Consider the following 27712-nt stretch of genomic DNA (forward strand, 5'->3'; position numbering starts at 1 on the left):
ATTGATTTCCTTCTTTCTAGATGAATGGAGGGATTTTCATGATTGTTGCCAAGATGTCTTGCAACCCCTCTCAGAAGGAGACCAAGAAGCTCCCTGTCATGTAAGTACTTGGCCACCATGATAAATAAAATGTTTTACCCTAAGCAAATTGAAGTTGGCCGTTTTTCACCATGGTATGAAAACCCTTAGTCTTTTAATACCGTACTTCTCATGGTTTGGGGAAAAAATAAATCATGTTTGGCTTTTTTTCAGACCATATAAAAATGGTCTAATACACTATATTCAGCTTCTAACAACCTTAACATATTTTTAAATCTACAAATTGAAAAAACTCCTGCATTTTATTTGATAGACAACAATCATATGAGGCTTTTATTGATCAAATTAAAGATTTCTCTCCGTTGCCTTTTCCTACACACCTCCCTCCTCATTCTAGCAGGATAATTAAACAAAGTAATCTTATACATTTAACATTTAACCTATTAACATGTGCTGGTCCCAGTAGAAGTCATACACTTGCACATCCAAGTTGTTCAAGTAGAGATGCAACATGTTGATGTTATTTGGCTAAAGAACTGCAAACTTATGCAGACATTATTTGTAATTATGTTATGTAAATGAACAGCCTTTATTACTGACTTCTCCCCCATTGACCTCCATGTTTCTCTCTGCAGAGCTACTATTCGCAATGCCTTCCTGCTGTTGCTAGTCGCCACCTCCACCTGGCTGTGTGGTCTGATGGCTGTAAACAACAGCATCCTGGCTTTCTATTACATATTCGATGTCCTCTGTCTAGTTCAGGTAAGAAAACAGTGCATTTTTCCTTGAATACATTTTGCCTTAGTCTTACACTGATTTACTTTTCATCTGGTTAATAACAGCTATCACATTTGCATTGACAGAATAAAAATTCATACTTACTGCCCAAATAATAGTTGCTTTTTATATTGGAATAGGAACAAATATTGCTTTATATAAAGGAAATTACATAATTACACATATCTACGTAGGGTCTTGCAGATTAGCACGATAAACTCCAACTTAAACTGTGTCTTTCTACTGCTCCATATCCCAGGGTCTGTCGGTGATGCTGGTCTTCACTGTGTTCAACTCAGAGGTCAAAGAGGCCTGGAGCGTCGCCTGTTTGGGAAAGAAGAGCCCCGGAGAGGACCCACCAAGACCATCACAGAACACTGTAAGTTACACACACACACACACACACACACACATGCACACGCACACACACACACACACACACACACACACACACACACACACACACACACACACACACACACACACACACACACACACACACACACACACACACACACACACACACAGAAACAGCCTCTGTACTGCTGCAGCTTGACTCTGCTGACCCTTAAAAATATATGCTGTCTGGTATCTCGGTCTGAATGGTATTATGTTATCACAGCACATTTTATGAATACAGATAAAAACAATATTTGCATAATTATATGAGTTATAACATTATAATAGGGTTTTTATGAGCTGTAAGACACATTGTTTTAGTCTTTTCGACAGTATTCTCCTTTCTAGCTGCTCATTCATACTGTGGCCATTAGTAAAGGAGCACAAAGATCCTCCTGCCCTCCATTCCTCCTTCCCTCTATCCATCCATCCATCTCTCCTGTCCTTCTGCCTTCAGGGTTTGTGACTGACCCAGATAAAACTCTATACGGACCAGTGAAACCCTGCCTGCTCTTAAGACCACGTTTAAAAAGCACTGTGTGTGTGTGTGTGTGTGTGTGTGTGTGTGTGTCCCTATCCACTTCTATCTTGTATGTGTGTTTTTACTTTTGAGTTCATAGCTCACTGCACTCACTCACTGTTTTCTTTAGCCTCTCTTATTATGTGTCCTCTGTGCTTTTTCCAGTGTGTATTTCTGTCTGCATGTTTTTGAAGGTGTGTATGCATTTTCACAGTGTAGTGTAGAAATCTAAAAAATAACTAGGAAATACTTCAGCAAGATAAGAGTCCCAAACCAAGGCTTACAGGATTTTAGGGATCCCACATTTTTGGAGACAAGGAGTCGGAATCCTTCCTTATTCCAGCCACATTCAGCAGCATTCAGCCACCTGAACACACACTGTTCACATCTGTCTGTGTGATCAACTGTGCTTGACTACTCTCCAGTCTATCATTGTAATTGTGCTTTTAAGTCTGTTCTGTACTCTGATGTATTGCAACAGCGTATCAATGGAGACCATTAAAGTAGGAAGAGGAAACTGTCCTATGGCTCTAGCAACTGCACGCTCTGCTACCCCTGCTTCTACCCCAGACGGTTCAACAGTCAGCGAGAGTATTCTGATCTCCAGGAACACAATATCAATGGAGTCCACTGAAGAAAGAAGAGGCAACTTTTCTTTGGCTCTAACTACTCCACGCTCTGTTATCCCTACTTCTACCCAGGACAGTTTAACAGTCAGCGAGAGTATTCAGAAATCCAGCAACAAAATGTCCATGGATTTCCTTGAAGGAAGGAAGCACAGGCATCTTCAGACTCATCAGGGTGTGGTTTGACACCCATATATGAGCGGGCTCTGCAGATCTGCTGGCATATCAGCTCTTACAAGACCAAGATCGCACTGGTGATTGAACTTTTGCGGCTTCAGCAGAAAGGCATGATCTGAGGTGACTGTCGATGACATGACAGACCTGCTGCAAGAAGAAAGCAAAAGCTCACTGAGAGTGCAGCTCTGGGACTTTGAACTAGAGGACCGTGATGAAGATGTTGTAAAGCCTCTTCTCAACCTGTTGTGGGAGGTGATCAACAGCATGAAAATGCGAGACATCGTGTTTGAAGCCAGAAGGCTGCTCATGTCTCCAGATGACATCCCTCCTGGTTTTCGTCACCGAAAGCTGATGAACTTGGCTCATGAGTACGGCAGGAGACTAAGAGAGCAACTGCAGTCTGCCCCCAGCTCCAAACTGCTCAGCCCACGAGATGTGGTGTTGCAGGTGGTACCAAAAGTCCTACAAGGCTTCTGGTCACCTCCTCGAAGCACTTTTCTCAACATGCCCTCACAGAAGCTCAGTCAAATGGCTGTTGGGTTTACTAAGTGTGTTTTGGACAGAGTCTCCACTGCTTTGTCCACTAGGTCACCTTCTCTTGTTCAATCAGAGATGCCATGGTGCTGTCTATCCAGGAAATGGTTGGACAGATGTACCCGGCTCAAGACATCCGGAGGAGGGAGCTTAACTCCTTTGCAGCACAAATACTGAACACCATTGCAGATGCTGCAGTGAGCGAGATATGTGTGCTGTTTGAGTCTCAGAGCAATACCCGTGTGTTTGAAAATTCAAGCAATGAAAGCAACAGCAGCCAGCTAGCAGATGTAGTGGATAGTGCAGAGACCATTCACACCCCAAAGAAGTATACAAAATATCTTTAATTAGATACAGAGATTAACTAACTAACATTTCATAAAAAGCACATTATATAGTACTAGAAAAACAAAGATGAAACTTTCTAAAAATGTGTTTAAATTATTGGGGATACAGTTCCTAAGGTACCTTTGAACTGGGACCACTAATTAAATGTGTTGTTGAATTCACACAAGGATAATAAAATGTAAAATAAGATTAGACATGTAAGTAACATTTGAATATTAATATCACAATAACAAGGTAAAACATTGATCAGTTGAATGTACATACTGTATACATATATGGGTTGGGAATGTTAAATATAGCAAATCTTATTTAAAAGATTTAAATCAAAGCCCATTGTTAAAAAACACTGTATTGCAAGGTTTCAAGGAATTAAATTAGTTATTATAATAGTTAGTCATATTCAATTCAAATAGAAGCTTGAACTGCACTAAACACTTTGATTGAAACCAATTGGTTTAAATACGTTTGAAATTATTTTTAGGTTTAAAAAATCAACCATGGATAAGACTTAGATGGTTAAGAATAAGTTTGTATCTTAATTGGCTAGATAAAGAGTATCGGTACCGTCAGAACGATAGACTGTCATCAGAATCAGAAATCCTTTATTAGTCCCACAGCACGGAAATGTACATTGTTACAGCAAAAGTGGCATAGCAGGTTAAAAAAGGCATTCAATAAGCTAACATATTAATATATAGAAGAAAAGCACACATTAGTTATACTAGAACAAAATTAAAGACAAATAAGTACACATCCATGGCTAAAATGATGAATAGAAACTTAGTGACATATGTAATGTAAGTTGTTGAGACATTATAAAAGGTATGATTGATGATGAAAATGATGATTATTGCACAGTATTTCAAGAAAAAGTGTTGCATAATAGTGTGTATTTTGCACCTTGCCATTTTATTGCGCAAGATCTCAACAGTCTGTATTGTGTGGGTTTCAACCCAAGGTCGTAGTGGTTGTACAGTCTGACCGTTGCCGGAAGGAAGGACCTCCAAGGAAGGATCGTCCATAGACTGTGAGATCCAATTATTAGGACAAGAGACTAAAGGATGAAAATGAAATAGGGAGAATCAGTCCTGCTGAATCCGTCCCTGTTCAGTTCCTGGCCTCTCATCTTCCTCGCTGCTCTTCCTCTCATCCTGACATGAAATAGTCATTAGGTTTAGTGGTAATTCAGCCCAGTAGTCTTTCCGCATTAGCTAATGTGCATCAGAAACATCAAGAGTGTGTATGTATGCAGTTCATGTATACACTATCTGAAACCCTGTGTATGTAGGTCTGTGTGCATCAGCATTGGTGTGTGTGTGTGTGTGTGTGTGTGTGTGTGTGTGTGTGTGTGTGTGTGTGTGTGTGTGTGTGTGTGTGTGTGTGTGTGTGTGTGTGTGTGTGTGTGTGTGTGTGTGTGTGTGTGTGTGTGTGTGTGTGTGGTTTATTCCAATCTTTCAACCCCCATTTCCTCCATAGGTCTTCCTATCCATCACTGATACACAACTGTAACGTTCTAAAACTGTTATTCGACACAAATGATGACCTATGTCCTTCTGCTTTTCTGACTCATGCTCTGTAATATGTTATTCATGACTATAGTAACCTAACACTGTATAGAAAAGCTAAAATTGTCCCCCATATTTTCTGCTCCACTAGCTTAGCCTCCTTTTTAGTTGTTTTTTTCACAGTCAGCATCCAGTAACTTTAATAGCTCCCACAAGTCTGAGGAATCTGTAGTTAAATACCACAGGGGTTGTTTTATGAGTGCTTTAAATACTAAAGATGTCTTAAAAAAGGATCTTTAATTTGAACCACGTTATAGTATTCATTATTAATTATCTTATGATAACATGTCGAAAAAAGTACTTTATGCAAATATGAATTATGGTACAGAGGCTGGAGGAGCACTATTGATACAGTGTAGTTTGTGGTGTACAGTATGTACATCCGATACACTGCACTTTTTCCAATGTTCAAAAGCATTATAAAGGACGATATTTGTTTTTATTTTTAATTTGAAAGTTTCTTCTTGTGTGTGTTCAGGCTCAGAATCCCTATCACAACGCTTCTCTGTTGGAGCAGAGTGGGCTGCACCGCATCACCCTAGGAACCTCCACCATCTCCTCTGTGAGCTCCGCCAGGTAAATAAATACACAAAGATTTATATAGACACACACGCATCACACACACACACACACACACACACACACACACACACACACACACACACACACACACACACACACACATAAAAATACACCCCAACTTCCAACAAAAAACTAGAAATGAATTTAGAAGAAAGACTTCCACACCATGGGTGATTGAATAGACAAAAGACAAAAAAACATTATTCTTCCTGTAGTTAAAAAGCACATTTGAAAGTAACAATATCTGTGATAAATTATCATTTAGATACAAGTTTGTCAGGTTTGATTAATTTTCTGTGACTGATTTTTGAGACAGTTGCTTCAGGGAGGAAATTCCCTAGCTAACAAAAAACCATGTTGTGCACTTTTGGGTCAGTGGGGTAAATATGAAGAAGATTGGATGGAACAATGTACTGTAGTGTATATAGAGCAACACTAATGTACTCTGAGAGGGGCTGTTGGCGTCTTAATGGCCCAGTGATTGTCTGTCCTGCCTGTATTTATATGGGCGGGTGTGTGTGTGTGTGTGCAGTACATCATACATGGATGTCTAGCCGTGTGGCTGCATGTAAAGTATATGTATGTGCGTGTGTCCTCATTTCTCTCCTCTTTCCCTGTTAGAGAAAATCTTTTGGCCCGTCAGACTCTGGAACAAAATATTGTACAAACCGGAGCGACAGACCTGGATGTAGCCATGTTCCACAGAGACGGAGGTGAACACACAAACACACACTTTCAACAAACAGCAGTGACTCATTTTACATTTCTTCACTCCTCATACTCTGTATTCCTGCTCCATATACATTTCAATGAAGCTCACCTGGAGAATAATCTGTCAACACAATCTTTCCTTACTCTTTACATTCTTCTCTTTTCCTCCTCTTACCTGTTTCCTCCCCACCTCCTCTTTCTATCTTTCCCGCCCATTCCTGCTTCCACAAGGTGAAGATTCAGACTCAGACTCAGATCTCTCCATGGACGAGGAGCGCAGTCTCTCCATCCCTTCCTCTGAGAGCGAGGACAACGTCCGACTCCGTGGACGCATCCAGCGGCGATTCAAGCGCTCCAATCACAGCGAGCGTCTGCTCACAGAGCCCGCCCACAACGGCACCAAAGGTACTTCAAGGATTTTCAAATGGTTTATTGACTTATTCTTGATTTTAAGAGCAGTTCTACATCTAGACATTCAGTGATTCAGGACCATTGATTTATCTATTGGGATAAAAGAAAACTGATGATGCTTTGCAATATAGGTTTTTGGTGGAGTAATCCCCAATTCAAGTTAAGCCCCATTCCATAAATTGTATGCACTGAACCTGGGAAGAGGAATGACTGGAGTGTAAATCGGATAAGAAAAGGTCGCCATTCCTGCACAAACATGTATTAACACACTTTCACTAGGCACCTGACCCTGTACCCTAAAAGCAGTACTGATGTTACTGGCGTTTTGGTGGCATCACCATGTTCAACTGACTTTTGGTAGATGTCAATCACACGTCACCTTAGATTGGACTGTTGCGGGGATTGGATGCAAGCCTAACTGTACACATGTTATTTTTTGTTGAGATCTGTGTACAAATAGGGTGACATGCAGGTCTCATGTGACTCAAGAAATTGTGATACTATTTGGTACTGGGTTATTTCACTGGTACAGATACCTTCCCAGACAGTAAAGCACAACATGTATGTCCCCCTACTGAATAAGCCAGCCCACTATTTAAGATATGTTGACACATACACACATACACATTCCACAAGAACAAATGTCAGTTGTCATCAATCAATACTTTCTTCCTTCTGATACACATAAGTATGCTGCATATACAGTGCTCATTTCAAAGGTTTCACTCTGAGAAAAGAACATACCTGCACATCTCTGAATCAGTTAATTAGGACAGGATCCCGATACAATACAATCCATTCATCAGTACTGTCAAACTGAAGGGGCCAGAGCAATGGTGCGAGACGCCTATTTGTTGTGACACAGCACTAAACCCCTTAGCAATTCAGCGGAGCCATTGAATGCCCACTGTTAGAGGACAAAAAACGAATGCGCGTAACTGTGTAATGATTAAATTGATCGCTGAAGAAGAAGGAACAAAAAAAATGAATTGGTATTTCTTACCTGTTGATGTTTCATTATTTCATAATATGAGCCAAAAGGCTTACTGAACTCTACCCATTATAACAATATGTGGTTGTCAAATCAAGCGCTTCACATGGATGGTGAAATGACTTATAACTGGAATAAATAATGGTAATTCTTTGATAGAAGATATACTTCATCAATCATTTTGAAAACTCATTAATCAAAACTATCTAACATATTGAATGGCTGCAAAGGGGAAAACACTGTTTCTCACATTAAGACCATGAATTGTTTCTGTTCATTGGTCACTTGCAATAGTCTGATATATCCTCTACCAATATGTCACTTTAAATTAGCCCCGGCTGTTGTTTTTTTAATGGACATGTGCTATTAGTCTGTGGACAGCTGTTATTTGATACAGACGTCTGTTTTGTACTATAGGATGCAAGCACTGCAACATAATGAAGCAAAATACTTGATATTAAAAGTATAAAAATAATGCATGAGAACTCTTGGCAGCTCTATGTAACTGGTGTTAACTGGTGTTTGGTGGAAAGTCATTGCTTATAAAGCTGTGGCTGAGAACATGTTTTAGTGAAGGGTGTCAGCTCATGAGCAAGTGATTGTTGTTTGTGTGTTGCAGATTTGGATGGCAATGACCTCCTGTCCTACTGGCCAGCTTTGGAGGAGTGTGATACCCACAGCCTTCAGAAGTGGGGCTCAGAGCGCCCCCTGGGGTCCGATTACAGCAAGGACGCCGCCAACAACAACCAGCCTGACGCAGCGCTGACCAGCGGGGACGAGAACGGCCTCACCCAGCCAAACAGGCACCGCAAGGGTGAGATGCACATCAAAAATCTAAGGGCACACATATTTTGGGTTGGCTTTAATATTGTAATCTTTGGTTTGCCCTTCACATCGTGCAAAACATAGCTGAAACAATGCATTTGAGTCTTGTTTCGACAAATATATACTTCTTCTTCTATATTCTATATTATCGGCTTTATCCATCAATTAAAAATCTCTGGACCTCCTGTCTGACTGATGCAGTCTCTGTTGTCAGGATGTAAATGGCGCATTTTGCCAAGAGGAAGACGGAGAAGATGTCAGCTGTGAGAACTGAGTCAGCAAAGCATAATTTGAAACACAGCTCAATAACGTTGACCTTATCTGCAGTTTGTCTGTTCTACATTAAACTGTATTGAAGTCGAACCGACATGTGACCCAGCATTGCTATATTCCATGATGTCGCCTTTAATCTGATTTGCTTTGTTTACTAGATTTCTTGTTGGTTTTATATCAGACTTTATGTGTTGTTGGGATGTTTAAAGAGAAGAATTATTTGAAGTTTTGTAAAGATTATAATGGTCAACATACAATGATTTTCGCTTTGACCACCTCATGTGCACATAATGCGGAAGTTTTTCACCCACTCAACGCACTACAAGACTGCAATCAGATGACCCGACCCTGATGCATAAAGGATGACTTAAATAACACTATAGGCTATGTGAGGTGTAAATCCGGCCCTGAAAGCTTGGCTGACACTTTTATGTGTACAGGACAGTTTGTATATTTAGAATACATACATATAAAATGGGCTCATGCAATGACACACTGAGAGTGAGTGAGAGAGAAAGATGGCAGTCATTTATCCTGCCTGGGAGCAAGGGTGCTATTTTAGTAAACCTATTTCAAGCACATGATACACACCAGCACACGCTTTCCTCCTGGGACTTACTTTTGAAAACTTTTGTTTTTAAGGTTAGGAATGTGCTTGGTTATGAAATGTAAATCTAAGTAAATATGAACGGCTGGTATGATCAACAAAGTGAAAATATAGATTGCTTGTTGTGGGTACAAAGGACTTTCGTAACTGTGGTTCTTAATTGCATTTAACATAACAATTGAGATGTGATACGGTTTAGGAACCTATCAAGTGTGTGAATTGTGCTTTTAAAAAAGTGACTACTTCCTAATTTCCTCACTTTCATCTTTTTGTTTCGCTCGACACATTTCACTCTCTTTACTCTGTGTCCCTGTCTAATGTTCTCACATTCCTATTTCCTTGTCCCAGGTATCCTGAAGAATCGTATCGGCTGTCCCCCGGCACTCCAGGGTCTCTCCTCAATGGGCCGGGTCCCCAGTGAGCTCAACTGGTACCGAACCTCCACTCTAGGCCACCGAGGGGTCCCTGCAGCCTCGTACGGTCGCATGTACTCTGCCACAGCCGGTGCAGGTGGAGGATCAGGTTCCCTCTCTCAACCGGGATCCCGCTACTCCTCCAGGGAACACCTGGACTCGCTGTCCCGGAGGCAGCTGTCCAGGGATACACTGGGGAGGCAGGCGGTAGGCGGGTCCAGAGATCGACTGGACTCCCGGGGTTCCAGGGACAACCTGGATCTCTTACCCCGGAGGAGAGAGCTGGGGCTGGGGCAGGGTGCGGGGCTGGGGGGCCTGGGGCTGGAGCATCAGCGTGTCTCATCATCCAGGGAGAACCTGTCCGGGTCCAGGGACAGACTGGACCTCCACCACACAGGGAGCGTCCACGCCTCCAGGGAGGACTTGAGTGGAAACGGGGGAGCGGGGGGGATGGAGGGATTCCTCAGCGGATCCAGATCACATCTGAACTCACTGACTCGGCGGCAGGCCTCCTCCCGCGAGCACCTCGAGGGGGCGCTGATGAGCAGCAGATCGAGAGAGCAGCTGGAGCCCAATGGAGGCGGGTCCCAGGCTCAGCCGTGTCGGGAGTGGCTGCGCACTCTGCCCCCCCGCCAGCCAGCGCACCCCGACCAGCCTCCCTCGTCCTCCCCTCCTCCCCCGATCTCTGAGGAGCCCCCGCAGGAGCAGCTCCCGCCTCACGTCAGAGGACGGCTGGACTCTGCACCCCCATGTAGGTACACCGGTCAGACTGTCCCGCAGGTCGCAGGTTCAAATCCCAACCCTATGGGGCGACAACCATCTAGTGAACACCTGGACATCCTGTCCTCTATCCTGGCCTCCTTCAGCTCCACCGTCCTCACTCCTCCCCTCTCTGCCTCTAACCCTGGTCCTAATGGCTCTCCCCATGGACCCTCCCCCTCCCCGCCCCAGTCTGCAACCTCCCACAGCATATCTGAAGTCTCCCCTGACTCAGAGTAAGTCCTCCTGTGTTGATGAATCTCCCTCGGTTATCCCTCTCCTTCTGTCCCTTTTTTAAATTGACATCTTTGTCTTAAATTCCTCATTGCCCTTGATCCTCTGTTAACATAATATTTGGCTTTAGTTTACTGCATCTTTGCAAAGCACCGTTATATTCTACTTTTTCTGTCTCCCTTCTTCTACTTCAGCTTATTTCCATTTTGCCTCTGTAATTGCTGTATTTTGTCATCACTGTGTGTAAGTGGAATTACCACCAGCGGAGAGGATTTTAAAGACTAATTTTTCCTTTTCTTTCCACAGAGCCAACAGAAGTGAAGGACAGTCTTGATGACAGCCTACATGTCCCTTTATTCATTGAGGCAGTGCTTGGAACATAAGGTTCAATGGATCGTCCTGAACCCCTGGAGCACTCTGAGAAATCTAAGACTAGAAACACTTGGGACAGAGGAGACACTGAGTTGGTCAGAAAATATGACAGGGAAAGCGTCGATGAGGTTAAAGAGGATTCTCTTGGGCGGTTTGTACTGTATAAATTAAGTCCCTCCGCCTTCAATGAACTGTGACGTTTATTTGACGTTGAGTCAACCACCTTTACTACCTACATACTGTTCAAGATAAACACAAAATCCTCAGATTTCAAACGAAAACATGTGTCTGCAAGAAGAAAAAAAGAAAAAGACTGTAAATAACATTTTTATACATTTTGTATCTTTTTCATTGGAGATGAAGAAGAAATCTCTTGTGATGTTTTCTCTTTTTTTTAAACGATTGTGTCTGTGTGAGTGAGGTCAGTGCGTTTGCAGTCTTGTACGTTGCTGAGGGAGACATTTCCCCCCTTCAGATAAAAAAAAATCCCTTAAATATCTCCTTGGAAACAGTTTTCCTCAGAAACTTTTCCTAACATTCATCAACTCTGTATGGTGACATACAGAGTTGGCAATAGTATACGATGAGATTATCAAAAAACACACCACATGAGGTTGAAGGGAAAATATCAAAGTAACAAGAACTGATTGTATATAGAGGAAGGATTATTATAGGAGAAGAGATTTGTTGGAAGATGATTGTGAAGAGAAAGATGGCCAACGTTATGCTAAAGCACCACAGGAAGGCTCCGAGTTGGTAGATATCTTAGTTAAGTCCAGCATCAAAGTCTCATTCAGGAGATTGTGCTGTTTTGTGATCCAGTGTTCATGAATGTGCCCTTGTCATCCGTCTGTGTTATTCGGTGTCTGGTGCTGAGACCTGACGAGGGAAGGAAGAAATCTGTCTGCTTCTGTGTGTCATGCAACAACCATTTAAAGACCCCCAAGGTATTTTCTCTCTGATGCATCACGACTAAAACCTGCCTCAAGAGAAGCCACAGAGCAGTACAATCTCTCCAACAGCATCCAAGGAGACTCACTTTTAAAAAGCTTCTTCTGAAGAAGTTCTGCAGAAATCCAAGCCAAAGGGACACACTTAATATCTGTACGACACATCCTGGTTCTACAATTTCCTGTGATGAAAATGACCTGTGCAGGGTGTGAAAGCTCTACGTGTAATTCTCATTTTTGTTTTTGGGGTATTTGTTTGTTTTTTTTCAATGATTGTGCCATGAAAACAAATCTACATTGAAAAAAAATAAGCTTTTATTGAGCCTCTAGAAGGGCGCAACACATTACCCACATTGCATTTTATTCAGCTGCAAACTGAATAAGACAGTGGGTTTTTATTTGTTGTTATTAATGTTAGTGTGCTACGATATTTCATTTGGAGATCACAAATTAGACCTGCAGTACATATCCAGCTTGCATTAGTTCATGTCTGTAACATAAATCCCCTGCCAGATTTTGTTCCCCTGCTTGGCTGAACACAGTTGCTGGGAAATGAATTCCTTTATATGTAAGACATTTCCTGGCTTTGCTAACAAGCTGTCATTGATGGAGAGGTTCAAACCAGTACACATTCATACAGATGTCCTCTCATTGTTTAGGAAAGGATGAGGTCTCTTGCAAAATTTGGCGTCACTTCGGCAGCACCGTAGCAGTCTGCTGAGGAGAGGAGATGTCAGGTGTGTCAGCGCTAAAAGCCTCTAAGTGGTTTTGAGTGCCAGGTCTTTCCATCAGCAGCTGCTCCTCTCTCACAGCTGAGTTCAGGCCTTCAGGTAACAACACACAGGCATTTAGAAGCAATGGAGGCACAGGCAGCCTTCAGTGGGATTAAGGGAATGTGGCTGACATAACTCTGTATTTTTTGTAGTGAAAGGAAAATGCAGTCGCACAACAAATGAAATTTCTGTGTTGGCAAAATGTGTTGTCCTCCCGCGGAGAGCACTGTGACATTTAAGCAACCCTTGAGGAAGAGGAAGTGATTAAAGAAATAGAGCACATTGAGTGTAATAATAAATCATAAGGTACAAAACCAGAGGATGGAACAAATTGGGTCAGAAACTGTTTGTGCAAAATGTAGCTGCAGGGAGGAGGGCATAGACGTTACTCATCGCAGAGAGAAAAATAATGGAAATTGGAAAAACACACACACCTCGAAAATGAATATCACCCTGCTCTCTCATCCCCTTGTACCTGGAAGATGACAAGCCAACATATTTGTAAAGCAGTACTGCCAAAAAATGCTCCAGCGCAGGAACATCACCCACTGGTCTGTTTAAGGACTTTGATTCCTACTCACTCGTTTCATTCATCTGCTCCATTCATTTATTTATCCTCACAAATCCATTCATTATCTATAACTGACAGTACCTTTAAGTTGTACAGACATGAGATTTATTGATAATTTATTGACACTTTTTTGTTGCCATTTTGTATGGGATTGTTTTTGTTTTTTTTAAGTATGTGCTTTTTTCCATCCAAATGTTCCCTTTTTTTTCAGTTTTATATGACCTTACTCTCACTGCAACACATTCTAAGACAAAGAATTAGAAGAGAGGGGGATGCCAAGTTTGAATTTCAACCCTAAATTGGTGCATTTATCCTAGACCCAATTTCAACATATCAAAACTAACAGTCGAACTCTGTTGATATATAGTGCAGATATGGTTCAAACTAAACATTGGCCCTTCCTGTTCTTAATCCAAGGCTGAAGATTTATATGCACAAAATCATATCATTAACCGGTCATGCTTTTATACACAGTCAGCATCAATTGACAGAACCCCCAGCTTCAGGTCAATCTGGTTCTGAGAGTGAGAGGAAACTAAGGGGTTCCTGGAACGTTGTGATGGGCTCTGAATAAGAGAGAAGTGGAGAAGTGACGGACACAGTAAGAGATTGTTGGTGAGCGGAGGAGGAGGAGGGATGGGAGATTGTCTTTGTTTTCTCGTGTGTTCATTATGGAATGCCTTCTATCCCGCCGTCGGCAAGGGGACTGCGGCATGGAAACAGCTGGTCCCCTGTTACCGCGGAAACAAGAGAAATGTTGGCTATTAAAAAAAAAGACTTATTCCTACACGGCTGTTAATATTTATTCTGTTTGTGAGAGTGCTATTCTGTTTGTGTGCTGATTCCTTATTCATGAAAACAGACAGGTTAGGAGAAACTGAGCAGAGAAAACCTCCTGACAGACGGACATGTATTTCAAGAAGGCGCTGTCTCCTGTTTAGACTCCCAAAGCATCCTGTCACATCAAGAGGAGTCAGAGATGTCCAGCTGCCACCATGATTCCTGGTAAAAACAGAAGCACCCAGCTAAGACAGAATATAACCAAAACTCGAGGGTTGTAGGGTAATTTAAAGGTCAGGTTTATAATCGTGTGACTCATAGGCAGGTCACTGAGACGTGCTTATATCTGTTACATACAATATAAATATGTACTTTAACACACACTCAAATGAAAACGTATTTATTTACATTACATACTTATTTGTAAACGCAAAAAAAGCCATGCATGTCAAATCATGATGAAGGATTGTCCATTTAGGAATAACAAATCATTTCTACATCTGTAGTGATTAGATTTAATCTCAATACATTCTTTGAAATGAGGCTCCTCATGACCTTTACAATCACCATTAACCTTAAACATCAATGGACTTTCATAATTTTAAACACTTAAGACACATGGTGATGAATGATTATAAAACAAAACAGGGTCACCGTAATTTTTAACTATTTACATATGTAAGAAGAATTTCTATGTGTCTGCTAGTACCTCATCTTCACTTTGAGCTTAAAAGAAGTGGACTCAACTAGTTGAGTTTGAATCAGAAAAATCAATAAGTATAGTACAGTGGGGCAAAAAAGTATTTAGTCAGCCACCAATTGTGCAAGTTCTCCCATTTAAAAAGATGAGAGATGCCTGTAATTTTCATTATAGGTACACTTCAACTATGAGAGACAAAATGGGAGAAACAATCCAGGAAATCACATTGTGGGATTTTTAAAGAATTAATTGGTAAATTCCTCGGTAAAATAAGTATTTGGTCACCTACAAACAAGCAAGATTTCCGGCTCTCACAGACCTGTAACTTCTTCTTTAAGAGGCTCCTCTGTCCTCCACTCGTTACCTGTATTAATGGCACCTTTTTGAACTCGTTATCAGTATAAAAGACACCTGTCCACAACCTCAAACAGTCATACTCCAAACTCTACTATGGCCAAGACCAAAGAGCTGTCAAAGGAGACCAGAGACAAAATTGTAGACCTGCACCAGGCTGGGAAAACTGAATCTGCAATAGGTAAGCAGCTTGGTGTGAAGAAATCAACTGTGGGAGCAATTATTAGAAAATGGAATACATACAAGACCACTGCTAATCTCCCTTGATCTGGGGCTCCACGCAAGATCTCACCCCGTGGGGTCAAAATGATCACAAGAACGGTGAGCAAAAATCCCAGAACCACACGAGGGGACCTAGTGAATGACCTGCAGAGAGCTGGGACCAAAGTAACAGAGGCTACCATCAGTAACACACTACACCGCCAGGGACTTAAATCCTGCAGTTCCAGACGTGTCCCCCTGCTTAAGCCAGTACATGTCCAGGCCCGTCTGAAGTTTGCTAGAGGGCATTTGGATGATCCAGAAGAGGATTGGGAGAATGTCATATGGTCAGATGAAACCAAAATAGAACTTTTTGGTAAAAACTCAACTCGTCGTGTTTGGAGGAGAAAGAATGCAGAGTTGCATCCAAAGAACACCATACCTACTGTGAAGCATGGGGGTGGAAACATCATGCTTTGGGGCTGTTTTTCTGCAAAGGGACCAGGACGACTGATCCGTGTAAAGGAAAGAATGAATGGGGCCATGTACCGTGAGATTTTGAGTGAAAACCTCCTTCCATCAGCAAGGGCACTGAAGATGAAGCGTGGCTGGGTCTTTCAGCATGACAATGATCCCAAACACACCGCCAGGGCAACGAAGGAGTGGCTTCGTAAGAAGCATTTCAAGGTCCTGGAGTGGCCTAGCCAGTCTCCAGATCTCAACCCCATAGAACATCTTTGGAGGGAGTTGAAAGTCTGTGTTGCCCAGCGACAGCCCCAAAACATCACTGCTTTAGAGGAGATCTGCATGGAGGAATGGGCCAAAATACCATCAACAGTGTGTGAGAACTTTGTGAAGACTTACAGAAAACGTTTGACCTCTGTCATTGCCAACAAAGGGTATATAACAAAGTATTGAGATGAACTTTTGTTATTGACCAAATACTTATTTTCCACAATAATTTGAAATAAATTCTTTAAAAATCCTACAATGTGATTTCCTGTATTGTTTCCCCCATTCTGTCTCTCATAGTTGAGGTATACATATGATACAAATTACAGGCCTCTCTCATCTTTTGAAATGGGAGAACTTGCACAATTGGTGGCTGACTAAATACTTTTTTGCCCCACTGTATATAATAAATAGATTCAGTTCATCCCGTCTGATTAGAAGTTTTCTCCTCTTCGTCGCTGCTGCTGGAGGAAGATGGCGGCACGTCCTCTCCCATCCTCTTTAGCTTGGCTTTGTAGTATGCCTTCTTCATCCTGAAGGCCTTCTCCTTCTGCCGCGCTGCTCTCCTCTTCTCCCTCACCAGCTCCTGCTCCCACGCCAGCACCTTCATTCTGTTCTCCCACTCCAGGATCTTCATCTGCTGCTGCTGCTCCAGAGCTTCGGCCCTCTGCTGGTGCTCCTGTCTGGACAGATCTGCTGGGTTGTGCTGAGTGGAGCGGCTGGTTGCTTCCCCCGCCGCTCCGCCTATTGGGTGGAGACGCTGGTTGACGAGCCGGGAGGTGTCTGCCAAGTCAGAGGTGAAAAGAAATGTGTTGATTACTTAATAAATTAAATATGATGCAAGAACCAGGGGCTACATTTTTGTATCGTCCAGTGACTCCTATTTAATTCTCCTTGAAATCTTTTCTTTACCTCGATGAAAAAAATCACAAGGTCAATGAAAGATGTAAAGGAGAAACTGCATAGGCAAACACTTTCTTTCTATTCTACAGCAGTCTAGGTGTCTTTGCTGTTATTTGTGGCATGAATAGTCTCAAATGTGTCTGTTTTTAACAGTAATTGTATACTAATAGACCCCTGCCTTCAAATTTAATCCAGCCACAAATTAAAAAAATAACTTAAAAACATACTCGTGTACCAAAATCAAAAACAGTGTTTATTTAAATTAGTTTAGAGTCTACTTCATTGTTATTTCGTTTTTTTTTTTAAAGACACCCCCCCTATCCTATCACGCTTAAGGTAATCATTAAGTGCTTAATGATTACCTTAAGACTCCTCTTAGCGAAGAGTTATATTCTGGATAATATTGGAATTTAATTAGTAAACATATTAATTCAAACGAGTATGGCAGCTGGCAGATATGTATTTGTGGGTACCTGGTGCTGTGAAGTAGGCAGCAAATGTGGCATCCTGCAGCTCTGCATTGTGGGAGGTGGAGTTTGTAGTGTGGCTGTGGTGCCGATCAGCCCAGTCGCTGCCTGGTATTCTGTCCAAGGCGTCACGCTGGAGGCAGATGGCCACTTGCTCCTTGCTGTCTTCAATCTGAGGCGGAGTGAACAAAGTGTGTTTTAAGTGATTACACACGCTGGTGAAACATTGGTCATGTCTAACATAAATGTGACTTTATGAGTCCTAGTTGTGCATTGATATGAGCTGCTCCAGGTGAATTTAAATGTTCTTCATAACTAGACCCTTTACTCCAAAATAAATTAAAACCAAACAATCACTTTAAAATATTTACCCGGTTCACGCTGCCATTTATCTGCCCAGCAGCATTGATCAGCATCACATTGCCTCCTAATTGGAAAAAGAGACAGAAAGGGAGTGACTGATTGTTAGTGTGTCTCAAAGAAACAAGCAGTGAGCGCCTCCCTCTGGGGAAGGCAGGTACATCATCACATCTACACATGAACTTATTTACAGACATACATATCTGGTCCAAAGCGTCTTAAAGCATCATGACTCCTTTTTTAGTATGTATAGTAATATTAGAAAATATGCTTACTAAATGTAATGAAGCATGACAGAAAATGAACAGAAAACTATTTTGGGACTTCACTAAATAATATGCCTTAATACAATGTCAGTAAAGTAGATTCCGGTTGGTTTGGTTTAAAAATATAACGTTTAATGTTACAATCAGGAGTTTTTAGGAGGTTTATCGGGATGGACTGGCCCTTTAAGAGAATTTGGAGCTTGATACTGCAGCATCATGCCTTAAAGGCAGTGAAAAATACTGTAATCTGTTGTAAGAAGGATCAGGTCAGGGTTCCCACACCTCATTAATATCAAATTCAAGGACCCAACGCCCATGGTTTAAAACACGGATCAAGGTTAATTAGTTTAACACTGAAAAATGTTATAATGAGAACAAGCAGGCTCAACATAAGCTTGCAGGCAATAATTAAAAAAGAAACTAAATGTGATTAAATGTTTTCTGAGTTAAGTGATCGCAGACTCTTTATACAGAACAGCAAAACCAATGGATTTATGGTGTTTTGTAAATACTTAAAGGTTCTTTTAAAGGGGCTAAATGTCCCAAATACCTTAATTAGGGGCAAACAAAGTAACTCAATTGTCAAATAGGGAACAAATGAAAGTTAATGTTACACCAGGTTTTGTGTAACTTGATAATAATAATAATAGAAAGTCCCACAATAATTGGATATTAAATAGGCTAACCTTATATTGAAATTAATTTTAAAATACTGTTATTACATCACACTATTAGGTTTATTATGTTTACATTTAAAACAGTGTGAGCTTTAGGTAATTGTTGGTAATCTATGGCGGTAATCTATGGCGGAGCACCTTCTCTAGGACACAGCAGGATGCAGATGTTCAACTACAGCTACTCCTCATCTCCACTGCAATATCGTTTTAAAAACTCTAATAGAACAGCCTAAAACATAAGAGCAAGTTTATGACAACCAAACGAGGTTATATTGTTGTCGTACACAAGTTATTATACATGCATTCTAATAATACATGACCAGAGGGGAAAGCTGTGGTTGATGACCTGTGAGATGTTTTAACTCTCACGTCTATACAGCTGTTGCAGCCAAACACACACACCCACTATCACCACCAACAACAACAAAACTGCAACACCACATCCCGATTTTAAAGAGGCTGGACATACAGGGAAGGTCAGCATTAAACACATGCATATTTATTATTAAAAGCGTTTCATGTCAGTTCCCCATGATGTAATTGAGGCTAAGCTGTAGTACCTTCCACTAGCTTGCGGACCGCTGCTTTGTGGCCAGCTCCCCCTGCATGGCTGGTGAGAGCAGCCTCGCCCATGGTCTGAAGTTTGATTGATTTAGAACACGCCCTACACCGGGCGAAGTGAATGTCCTGCACTTCCTTAACCAGCCAGTCCTTGTAAATTTCCTTAGAGAGCCAGGAGTCTTGAAATTTACATTTGCCAGGCATAGCTGACGCTGAAGTTAGCTGCACTGCTACAGAAACCACTGCCTCCTGACGCGTTCATGGTCCACTCGGTATATCATTGTGGCAATAATTCTATGAATGATGGTCATAAAAATAGCCATTATCTGTAAAACAGCATTAAGCTAACTCACATGACCTCATAAGATATTCCTCTAAATTGCTTTGTACCAGCAGTGTTGTATTTATATATATTTTTCATTTCATTAAGTATTTACACTTAACATCTTACTTATATATATTAATATAAATATATATGTTTGTCTAAATAATAGCAATAACTAAATGGTCAAAGAAACAATTCACAACATCCTACCCTTAATCTTTAAATAATCAATAACCCGTATATTGCCTACTGTACAACGTGTGTTTCTCCAGGAGACACCTAAATGCAGCACGACTCAGTGACAGTCGGTCACATGGGTTGCTTTCTCCAATAGAAATAATCATACATTTTGTCAAACCAATCAAAGTTCAGGAAGCCATTACCGTTGCTTGATTGGTTTAGAAGCGGCACGGAAGACAGTATAGAAACACATGGGTACTGGATTGCTGACGGAGAACGCCAATAAAGATGTTTTAATGCAGATTTGAAGTACATTTTTTTTCTGGCGTCTGGGCCCCTTTGTAAGTACATTATTTAGCGTTTTTAATATTGACCTGGCAGAGATACATTTCTAGATTTGCACTTACCAAACAACTTGAGAAGTACTCATGCTGTTAGCTTGTTTTGCTAACTGAAAGGGTAATGAGATGTTCTCAACATATACTTTAAAACATTTTAATATTTTAGAGGCACCCCACTGCTTGCTTGCAATCTTTTCGGATGCTACCGTCTGTAATACGTGTGTTATTATTTTATATCTTACAGGAACCATTGATAATGTGTCTTCGTGAAAGTTATTAACCATTTAGAGATGGAGACAGCAGCATTGGTAGCTCCAGTCACAGCTCTGGAGTTTCTCCAAGATGCATTTCTTCTGACAGGTAGGAAGCAATATCGGGAGACAATGTACAAGGGATATTTTATAGAGATGCACAAAATAAGGCAAATGATAGGGTTTCCCATCTACTCGTATGTGCATAATGATTAGTTTGTATGTTTCTATAGGCATTACAAATGCATGAGTAGAAATTGTGCTAATCCTTTAAAATGGAGCTGTATATAAGATTGAACACCATGAAGGATCCCACGATGCACCAAACTTAATCTTCCATTACCCTTTCTTGACAGGTGAGGGTCCAGTATTGACGGTGTACAGTCTCCAACCTCGTCCTAAAGCATGTGCCTCACTGAGTTTACTCCAAAACTACAGGATCCACGGAATAAGACCTAGGAGTCTTACAGCTGGTAAGAAGATGGATGAGGAAGATGTTAATGTCACTGTCACTGTAGAAATTTTTTTTTTTTCTATTTTCTCACTTCTGTCAGGATATATAAAACAATGTCAGTCTTCAGCAAAGTGTTTAATCTCACCAACTCTTTTTTTTAATGTTGTTTTTCTGTTCATTCACCCATAACATATCCTCTCTTCTGTGAATTCCCAGAACTGAGCTCCATCTTGGGGCCCAACTCCTATGACATTGTGGTGTTTGGAGGCAAGGCTGTGAGGTTGGTGAAGCTCCATGTGGATCTCCAAAATGGGGAACATCTATGTTTGGAGATTCTGGGTCCCCTCATGGAGCTCCAGGACTGGGCCCTGGATGTTCGATGGCTCTCCGGAGACAAACACTCCCTGCTTGGTGTGGCTGTAGCCCACAATAGTGCTCTTCTCCTGGACATCAAGACTGGAAATGCCCTGCTTCAGAGCTCCTGTCTGGAGGGTTGTCTGCTGTACTCTGCCCTCCTTCTTGTACATGAAACCTGGGATGATACAATCTTAGTAGGAGGGACTGTTTTCAACCAACTGGTTCTCTGGAAGCCTGGAGCAGGAGGAGATGAAAGTAGCGACTCTCAGCACAAAGCTCCAGTGGAGAGACGTCTGTTGGGCCACAGCGGGGTCATTTTTAGCATCTCTTACCTCCAGGAAAAAGGATGGCTGGCCTCAGCTTCTGATGACCGCAGTGTAAGGGTTTGGGATGTCGGTGCTTTAGGGGGACCTGGAGGGAAGTGTGGGAACTTGAATCCGGCGTGTTTAAGGGTCCTATATGGACACCAGGCGAGGGTATTCTCTGTGTGTCTCTCCTCAGGGAATGTGTTCAGTGCCGGTGAAGACGGGGCCTGTTTAGTCTGGGACTGGGCTGGAGAGGGCAAAGTGGTCCGGACGTTAAAGGGACACAAAGCAGGCGGGGTTCGTGCACTCACAATCAGTGAGGGAAATGTAGATGGAGAGAGATGGGTGGCTTCAGGGGGGGCAGATGGAGGGGTTAGGTTGTGGAGGGTGGAAGGAGCAAGGAGGGGAGGAGACAAAGGAGGAGGAAGCGACAGAGAAGCTAACAGACCTGAAATTTACCGGTCAAGGCTTGCCTAAAGTGGTCTGTATAGCAGGAGAGGAGGATAAAAATGCACCATGGAGTCAGAGCAAGTTTGTGGTTTGCACAGACCACGGAACAGTTTACCAATACAGTGACGGGCAGTGGGAGATGGTGTGGCGGGGGACTACAGACTTTCAATCCTATTGTGTCATGGAAACTACAACTGTCAGTGTGAAGAACTCAACAGATAAAGTTAACTTGTGTGCTGTTGGAAACCTCAGCGGATCCATACATGTCTTCCCCATCGCTCATCCTCAGTGTGGGATTCTCCTCACAGGCGGCTCAGGGAAGATCCATAGCCTTATTTGGCATGAGGCAAAAGAAAAGAATTATTTGCTGGCATCAGTGGCTGAAGGATTTGTCTACCGCTGGTGTATCGAGGTAGAATTAGATGGAAACTCTTCCTTGGCTCTCAATGTCAACCCCCTTCCTTCCTTCCTCCTTCCCCCATGTGCCAAACGCTGGCTGACAGCTGCAGTGTGTCTCCACTCTACATCACAGGGGCTGCTGTGGGTGTGTGGGGACAGGAGAGGGTCCCTGCTTTTGTTTCAGGAAGGAGGAAAGCTGAGGCAAAATATAAGAGATGGAAAAAGGATACATGAAAGCTCGCCGACAGGCAGGAAACAAACTGAGGATGAAGGGGTTGAAGCTGAGGGAAATGGAAGCGGTGGAGACATCAAAACTGAAATGATGGAGGACAGACACCCAACGCTGAACCCACTTAGCTGCCTGTTTGGGGTTCATGGGAAACAGGGTGTCACTTCAGTGTGTGAGTACCAGGGGCTGCTGTACAGCACGGGCAGGGACGGCTGTGTGCGGGTCTTCAGAGTGAATCCAACACCACCAGAACAACCTGAAGAAAAGAGTGATGAGAACAAAGGAGACCTTCAGCTGGAGGTTCTCAGAGTCCAGCGGGCCTGCAAGGGTATGGAGTGGCTGGAGAGGATTTTGTTTCTTGAATCCGACATTACTTTAGAAGAGGCGGAGGAGGAGGAAGAAAGGACAGAGAACAAGGGAAGGGAAACCCGGTTTGCCATCATTGGCTTTCATGCAGTCCACTTTGTGGTTTGGGACCCGGTGAGACAAGAGAGGCTGTTTTCAGTGCTCTGTGGTGGGGGGCATCGCTCGTGGAGTCTCTGGCCGTCCCACAAAGGGTTTTGGCCTGGATACGGAGCTCTGGTCTTCATTAAGCAGGGGGCTGTCATGACCTCACAAACCCCTGGAGAGAGCATAGGTGGAAAAGCAGGAGGGTGGGGCCTGAGAGAGGGCGTCCATGGGAGGGGGATTGGATGTGTGTGCAGACTCGGGATGATAAGGGGAATAAAGAGTGAGAATCAGACAAGTCCTAGAGATTTGGCAGAAACTGAGGGAATGGTGGAGGGGGGGCATTGGGAAGTGGTGGTGACGGGAGGAGAGGACACTAGCTTAACCGTCCTTGCAATTCGTCCCCACTCTGGCAGCATTAAAGTTCTCTCAGTTATCACCGACCACATCTCAAGCATTCGGACGGTGACAGCAGTGACACGCCAGGAGGGGGGGGGTCAAAGCCAGAAACAGTCCCTATCTGCCCTGCTCGTGTCGGCTGGGGGGAGAGCTCAGATGCAGTGTTACCGGCTGTTGGTCGGCTGGGACCAGCAGAGACTGGCTCCCTCCTGTCAGGTGATCCAGGTGGCCAGTCACCGATTGGACGAACATTGGGAGAGGAGGCGGAACCGGCACAAGACGGTGAAACTGGACCCAGAAACCAGGCAGGTCCATGTAGTTTTCTGTACAAATGTAAAGGCAAATAACAAGAGTGGACTTTTTTTTATAAAATAATGTCTGCATACTGATTTTTCTCTTTCATTTCTTTCATCCCTTACATTCTCTAACAAGACAAGTATATATTCCCTAAATGTTTTTTGAAGTACGGCTAGATTTTTACAGGACAAATGTGCAATATCTGAGTGCTAAAAAATCAGCTGCTTGAGTTAATCTGAAGCTGGATTTACCTCCATATTGTTTTTCTTTTTAAATGTGTGTGTGTGTGTGTGTGTGTGTGTGTGTGTGTGTGTGTGTGTGTGTGTGTGTGTGTGTGTGTGTGTGTGTGTGTGTGTGTGTGTGTGGTGTGTTTCAGGTACATGTCTGTGGTGGTGGTGGATGAGAAGCCAGACTGTGTTCTCCTGGCTCTGGCCTGCAGCGATGGAGCTCTCAGGTGGGTCACCCTCAAAGAAAAAGGAAGGTTTCCACACATCTAAACCCTCTCTTATTAGAAGAAAACATTAAAGTTTAAAGAAATCTTCCAACTGTTGTTTGAATGCTCTCAATTGAGACATTTCTTGAGAACAGTGATGTATTTAATGTGGGAGATAAATATCATTTCTTGAACATAATACGATAATTGTTTGATCCTAAAAGCCTTTGTGTCATTTAATGTGTTTTTGTAATAGGCTGTTTGTCTTATAACAGTGCCCTCACTCTCTCCTGCTTTGCTCTGTTTTCAGATTGTTCTCGGTCAGTGAAGGCAAACATCAAATTGATTTGTTGTGGGAGACGTTTTACCACCAGCGCTGTGTGCTCAGTGTTGCTGCCTGCAGCCTGGAGGATGGAAAAGGCCAAAGGTGTGCAGATGTTTATTTCTCTTTTTATTTGAACCTCCTCACCCAGTGTGTGGTGATTGTCCACACCTTTATTACAAGTTAGAGGTAGTCCTACTTTATGAGAACCGATCCGAATCAGAGCCTTTGTTATTTTGTATTATTTTAAAACGTTTTAGAAAAGTGTAGTGACTGGCAGATCAAATAAAGAATAAAGTTTTAACCTAAATTACCCAAGGTACGTATTTGTATTAACATTTCTCTCTCTCTCTCAGGTACACGCTGCTGTTCAGTGCTGCAACAGATGGCAAAATTGCAGTTTGGGATTTGACAGATGCTTCTTCATTATCGACCGGTACTCAGCCAATTCCCTCCCTCGACATCCACACCCACCAGAGCGGTGTCAACTCATTGGCTGTTTGGGCAGAGAAACAGGGACTACACAAGGGCGGTTGCTTGGTAACAGTTGCTAGCGGAGGGGATGATGGGCAGCTGACAGTGTCCACAATAAGGGTGCAGTACCCAGAGGACGGAGTGATCGGGGGCAGCAGAGGGACCTCTCAGATTTCTGAGGCCCTGAGCCCCCCAAACCAGCTTCATCTTCATCTTCACTCCCAGTCCCTCGCCCCACTGGCTCATGCTGCCCCCCTGACCGCCCTGAAGCTCCTGAGACCCGGCCTCGTGGTCTCCTCCTCTGCAGATCAAAGGGTTTGCCTGTGGAGGGTCGGCAGTACCGGTGTCAGCCACATCGGGGCACTGTGCTCCCATGTTGCAGATGCTGCAGGACTTGCAGTGTGGGAAGGGCAGGTGAGAGAGGAAGAGGAGGGGGATAAACAGATGAAAACAAGCTTCGAGTCTGAGCAGGAGATTTCTTTATTTAAAAATACAGCGGAACAGTTCAGTAATGAGGAAATAGCTGGTGAGGTCGAGGATGGAGGACCTGTTGAAGCCGAGAGTGACACGGGTGACCTGGTGTGTCAAACCAGTGATGAGAAGGGGGGTGCGACAGCTAGTAAATGTAGTGATCGGGCAGAGAGTGACACTGTTAGTGAGGGAAACACTGAGAGAGGTTTCAGGAGTAAGAAAATAAGGGAGAAGACGGGATGGGTGCTGCTCTGCGGACAGGGCTTTCAGCTGCTGCACGTCCCGAATACAGAGATGTGGAGCGCAAGAAGAGAAAAGGACAGTCACAGAGTTAAAGTGACTTTGCAAAAAAAGTAATCATAAGTGGAATCAAAAGAACGCTCAAAACATCACTTTAATATTACATTCAATTTACTGTGGTCATCTTCAAATTACATTTTAATAAAGTCTATTTATAATTTTACTTATCTCGTTATTTTTGGGGTACATTACAATCAGGTTAAACCATTATTGCTTATGGACTTATAAGTTAATAAAAACTCTAAAAAGTCGTTATTATAGAAAATAGTTCTAAGGAATGTCACCAACAAACCTGTGTGGAGGGATTTTAAACCCTGGAGTGTTACACTAGTTAAAGTTTAACTTCCCAAAAATTCCACTTCGTCGTCATTCATTTCTGCATTTCCTGACAATGCAGGTCTGGCATCTAGCTTCATTCCTGCTTTCAACAAATCATCCAGGAAACATCTTAATCTTCATGGATATTTCAAGAGAACATTAAAGCCTTCTCTGATGAGTCTGGGCCATCTGTGGCCTCCTTCAGGGAGAGCACTGCACAAAGATGGATCAAACGAGTGAAGTTATTTATTATACAGCATGCTACAGCTCCACCAGCCAGGAAATAAAGCTGTGTACTCGGAGAGCCTCAAGTACACAGCTCTGCTGTAAGAACAAGGATAGACCAAAGTCTAAAATGTCTTCAAAAGGTGTTTGGGAGATTAATGGATTATATGAAGTTAAAATGTCTTCCCTTTCCAACTCCCACTCCTACTCCTGAGGTGTCCTTGAGCTAGCCACTGAAAACCAGACAAAAGTCATCATCCTTTGATCACAGACTTAAGGGAATACTTCACCAACAAATTGATCATCAAATATGCCATGCACCAGTATATTACTCATTCCTTTAAACTAGATGTCTTGAATGAAACCTATCCAGGGACCATAACTCTTCATTATTGCATGCAGTAAAAACCACGTATGCTGTCTTTCTGTGATTGTACATGCACAGGTTAGTGGATCCTGCCAAAAAGTAGGAAATAGTCTTTCTTTCGGGATCATTGAAGGCTATTCTTTCATGTAATTGAATCAAGAGTGAATAAGCAGAGCATGATTGGTTGAAGGCAATGGTTTTTGTATGTGTGTTTGCGCACATGTGTTATAAAATGCTAATTGAGCACCTTTGAAACAGAATGTCGTCTTACATGAGATGCTAATACTGCTTAAGTGGCAGGTTGATATGGGAGTGTGTGCTAATTATTTGCATATTTGGTGTGTGTCTGCTACGTATGCAAATGTGGCTGTATGAGATGGCTAGCAGTGTGTTAAATGTCATACACAGTAGATAAGAATGTGTGTTGAGTCACATCACTTGCCTGGAATTTAAAGGTAGACATCAAAGTGTGTGTGGGTTGTGTGTTATTGCAGGGTCTGGATGGGGTCAGAGCCCATGAAGGGGCCCGACTGCAGGTATCCATGAATATTTTAATATTTTAGCATCGTCTCACGTTGCCTTTTGTCAGGCGCCCATCTCAACTCCTGCCACTCAACACGGAGCAAATGAAAGAGGAAAGTGAGCGGGAGAGTGGAAGCTAATATCACCCTGAAAAATAAGGGGGGGGGGGAATATGGAAAGAAAATGAAAAGGGGGATGAAAGCCCCTTCCACCATTTATTTTTGCTGTTAGGGATTTAAAGCAACCAGAAAGAGGAAGAAAAAGCAAAAGCACCTTTATAACAACCAATGTCACTTAATTGGGGAAAAGGGGTGAGAGAAAAGAGAAGAGGGAGAGTGAGAGTGTTGACAAAGTGGAGGTGAGGAGGGAGTAAAAAGGGGGGGACGGA

At 42.6% G+C, this 27712-nt stretch overlaps 2 protein-coding genes across 2 annotated transcripts in view; one reads left to right on the top strand and one right to left on the bottom strand.

Annotated features, from left to right (window-relative positions):
- celsr3 (cadherin, EGF LAG seven-pass G-type receptor 3) overlaps positions 1-14226 on the top strand; it is a 98513-nt gene extending 84287 nt beyond the window's left edge. Inside the window, 9 exon segments of the mRNA XM_063895085.1 lie at positions 21-100; positions 675-801; positions 1076-1195; positions 5464-5561; positions 6189-6280; positions 6510-6683; positions 8300-8494; positions 9734-10793; positions 11098-14226. Coding sequence (XP_063751155.1) covers positions 21-100; positions 675-801; positions 1076-1195; positions 5464-5561; positions 6189-6280; positions 6510-6683; positions 8300-8494; positions 9734-10793; positions 11098-11125 — 1974 coding nt within the window. The 3' untranslated portion in view covers positions 11126-14226.
- Positions 14227-16629: 2403 nt separating this feature from the next.
- LOC134872050 (uncharacterized) lies at positions 16630-19918 on the bottom strand. The gene is made up of 4 exons (XM_063895149.1): positions 19458-19918; positions 17966-18021; positions 17601-17766; positions 16630-17007 (listed from the first exon to the last, which is right to left on the bottom strand). The coding sequence occupies exons 1-4, from the start codon at positions 19660-19662 to the stop codon at positions 16646-16648; spliced, it is 789 nt and encodes a 262-aa protein (XP_063751219.1). The 5' UTR covers positions 19663-19918; the 3' UTR covers positions 16630-16645.
- Positions 19919-27712: the final 7794 nt, after the last annotated feature.

Source organism: Eleginops maclovinus, chromosome 1 (assembly GCF_036324505.1).
Source record: "Eleginops maclovinus isolate JMC-PN-2008 ecotype Puerto Natales chromosome 1, JC_Emac_rtc_rv5, whole genome shotgun sequence".
NCBI classification, from domain to species: domain Eukaryota; kingdom Metazoa; phylum Chordata; class Actinopteri; order Perciformes; family Eleginopidae; genus Eleginops; species Eleginops maclovinus.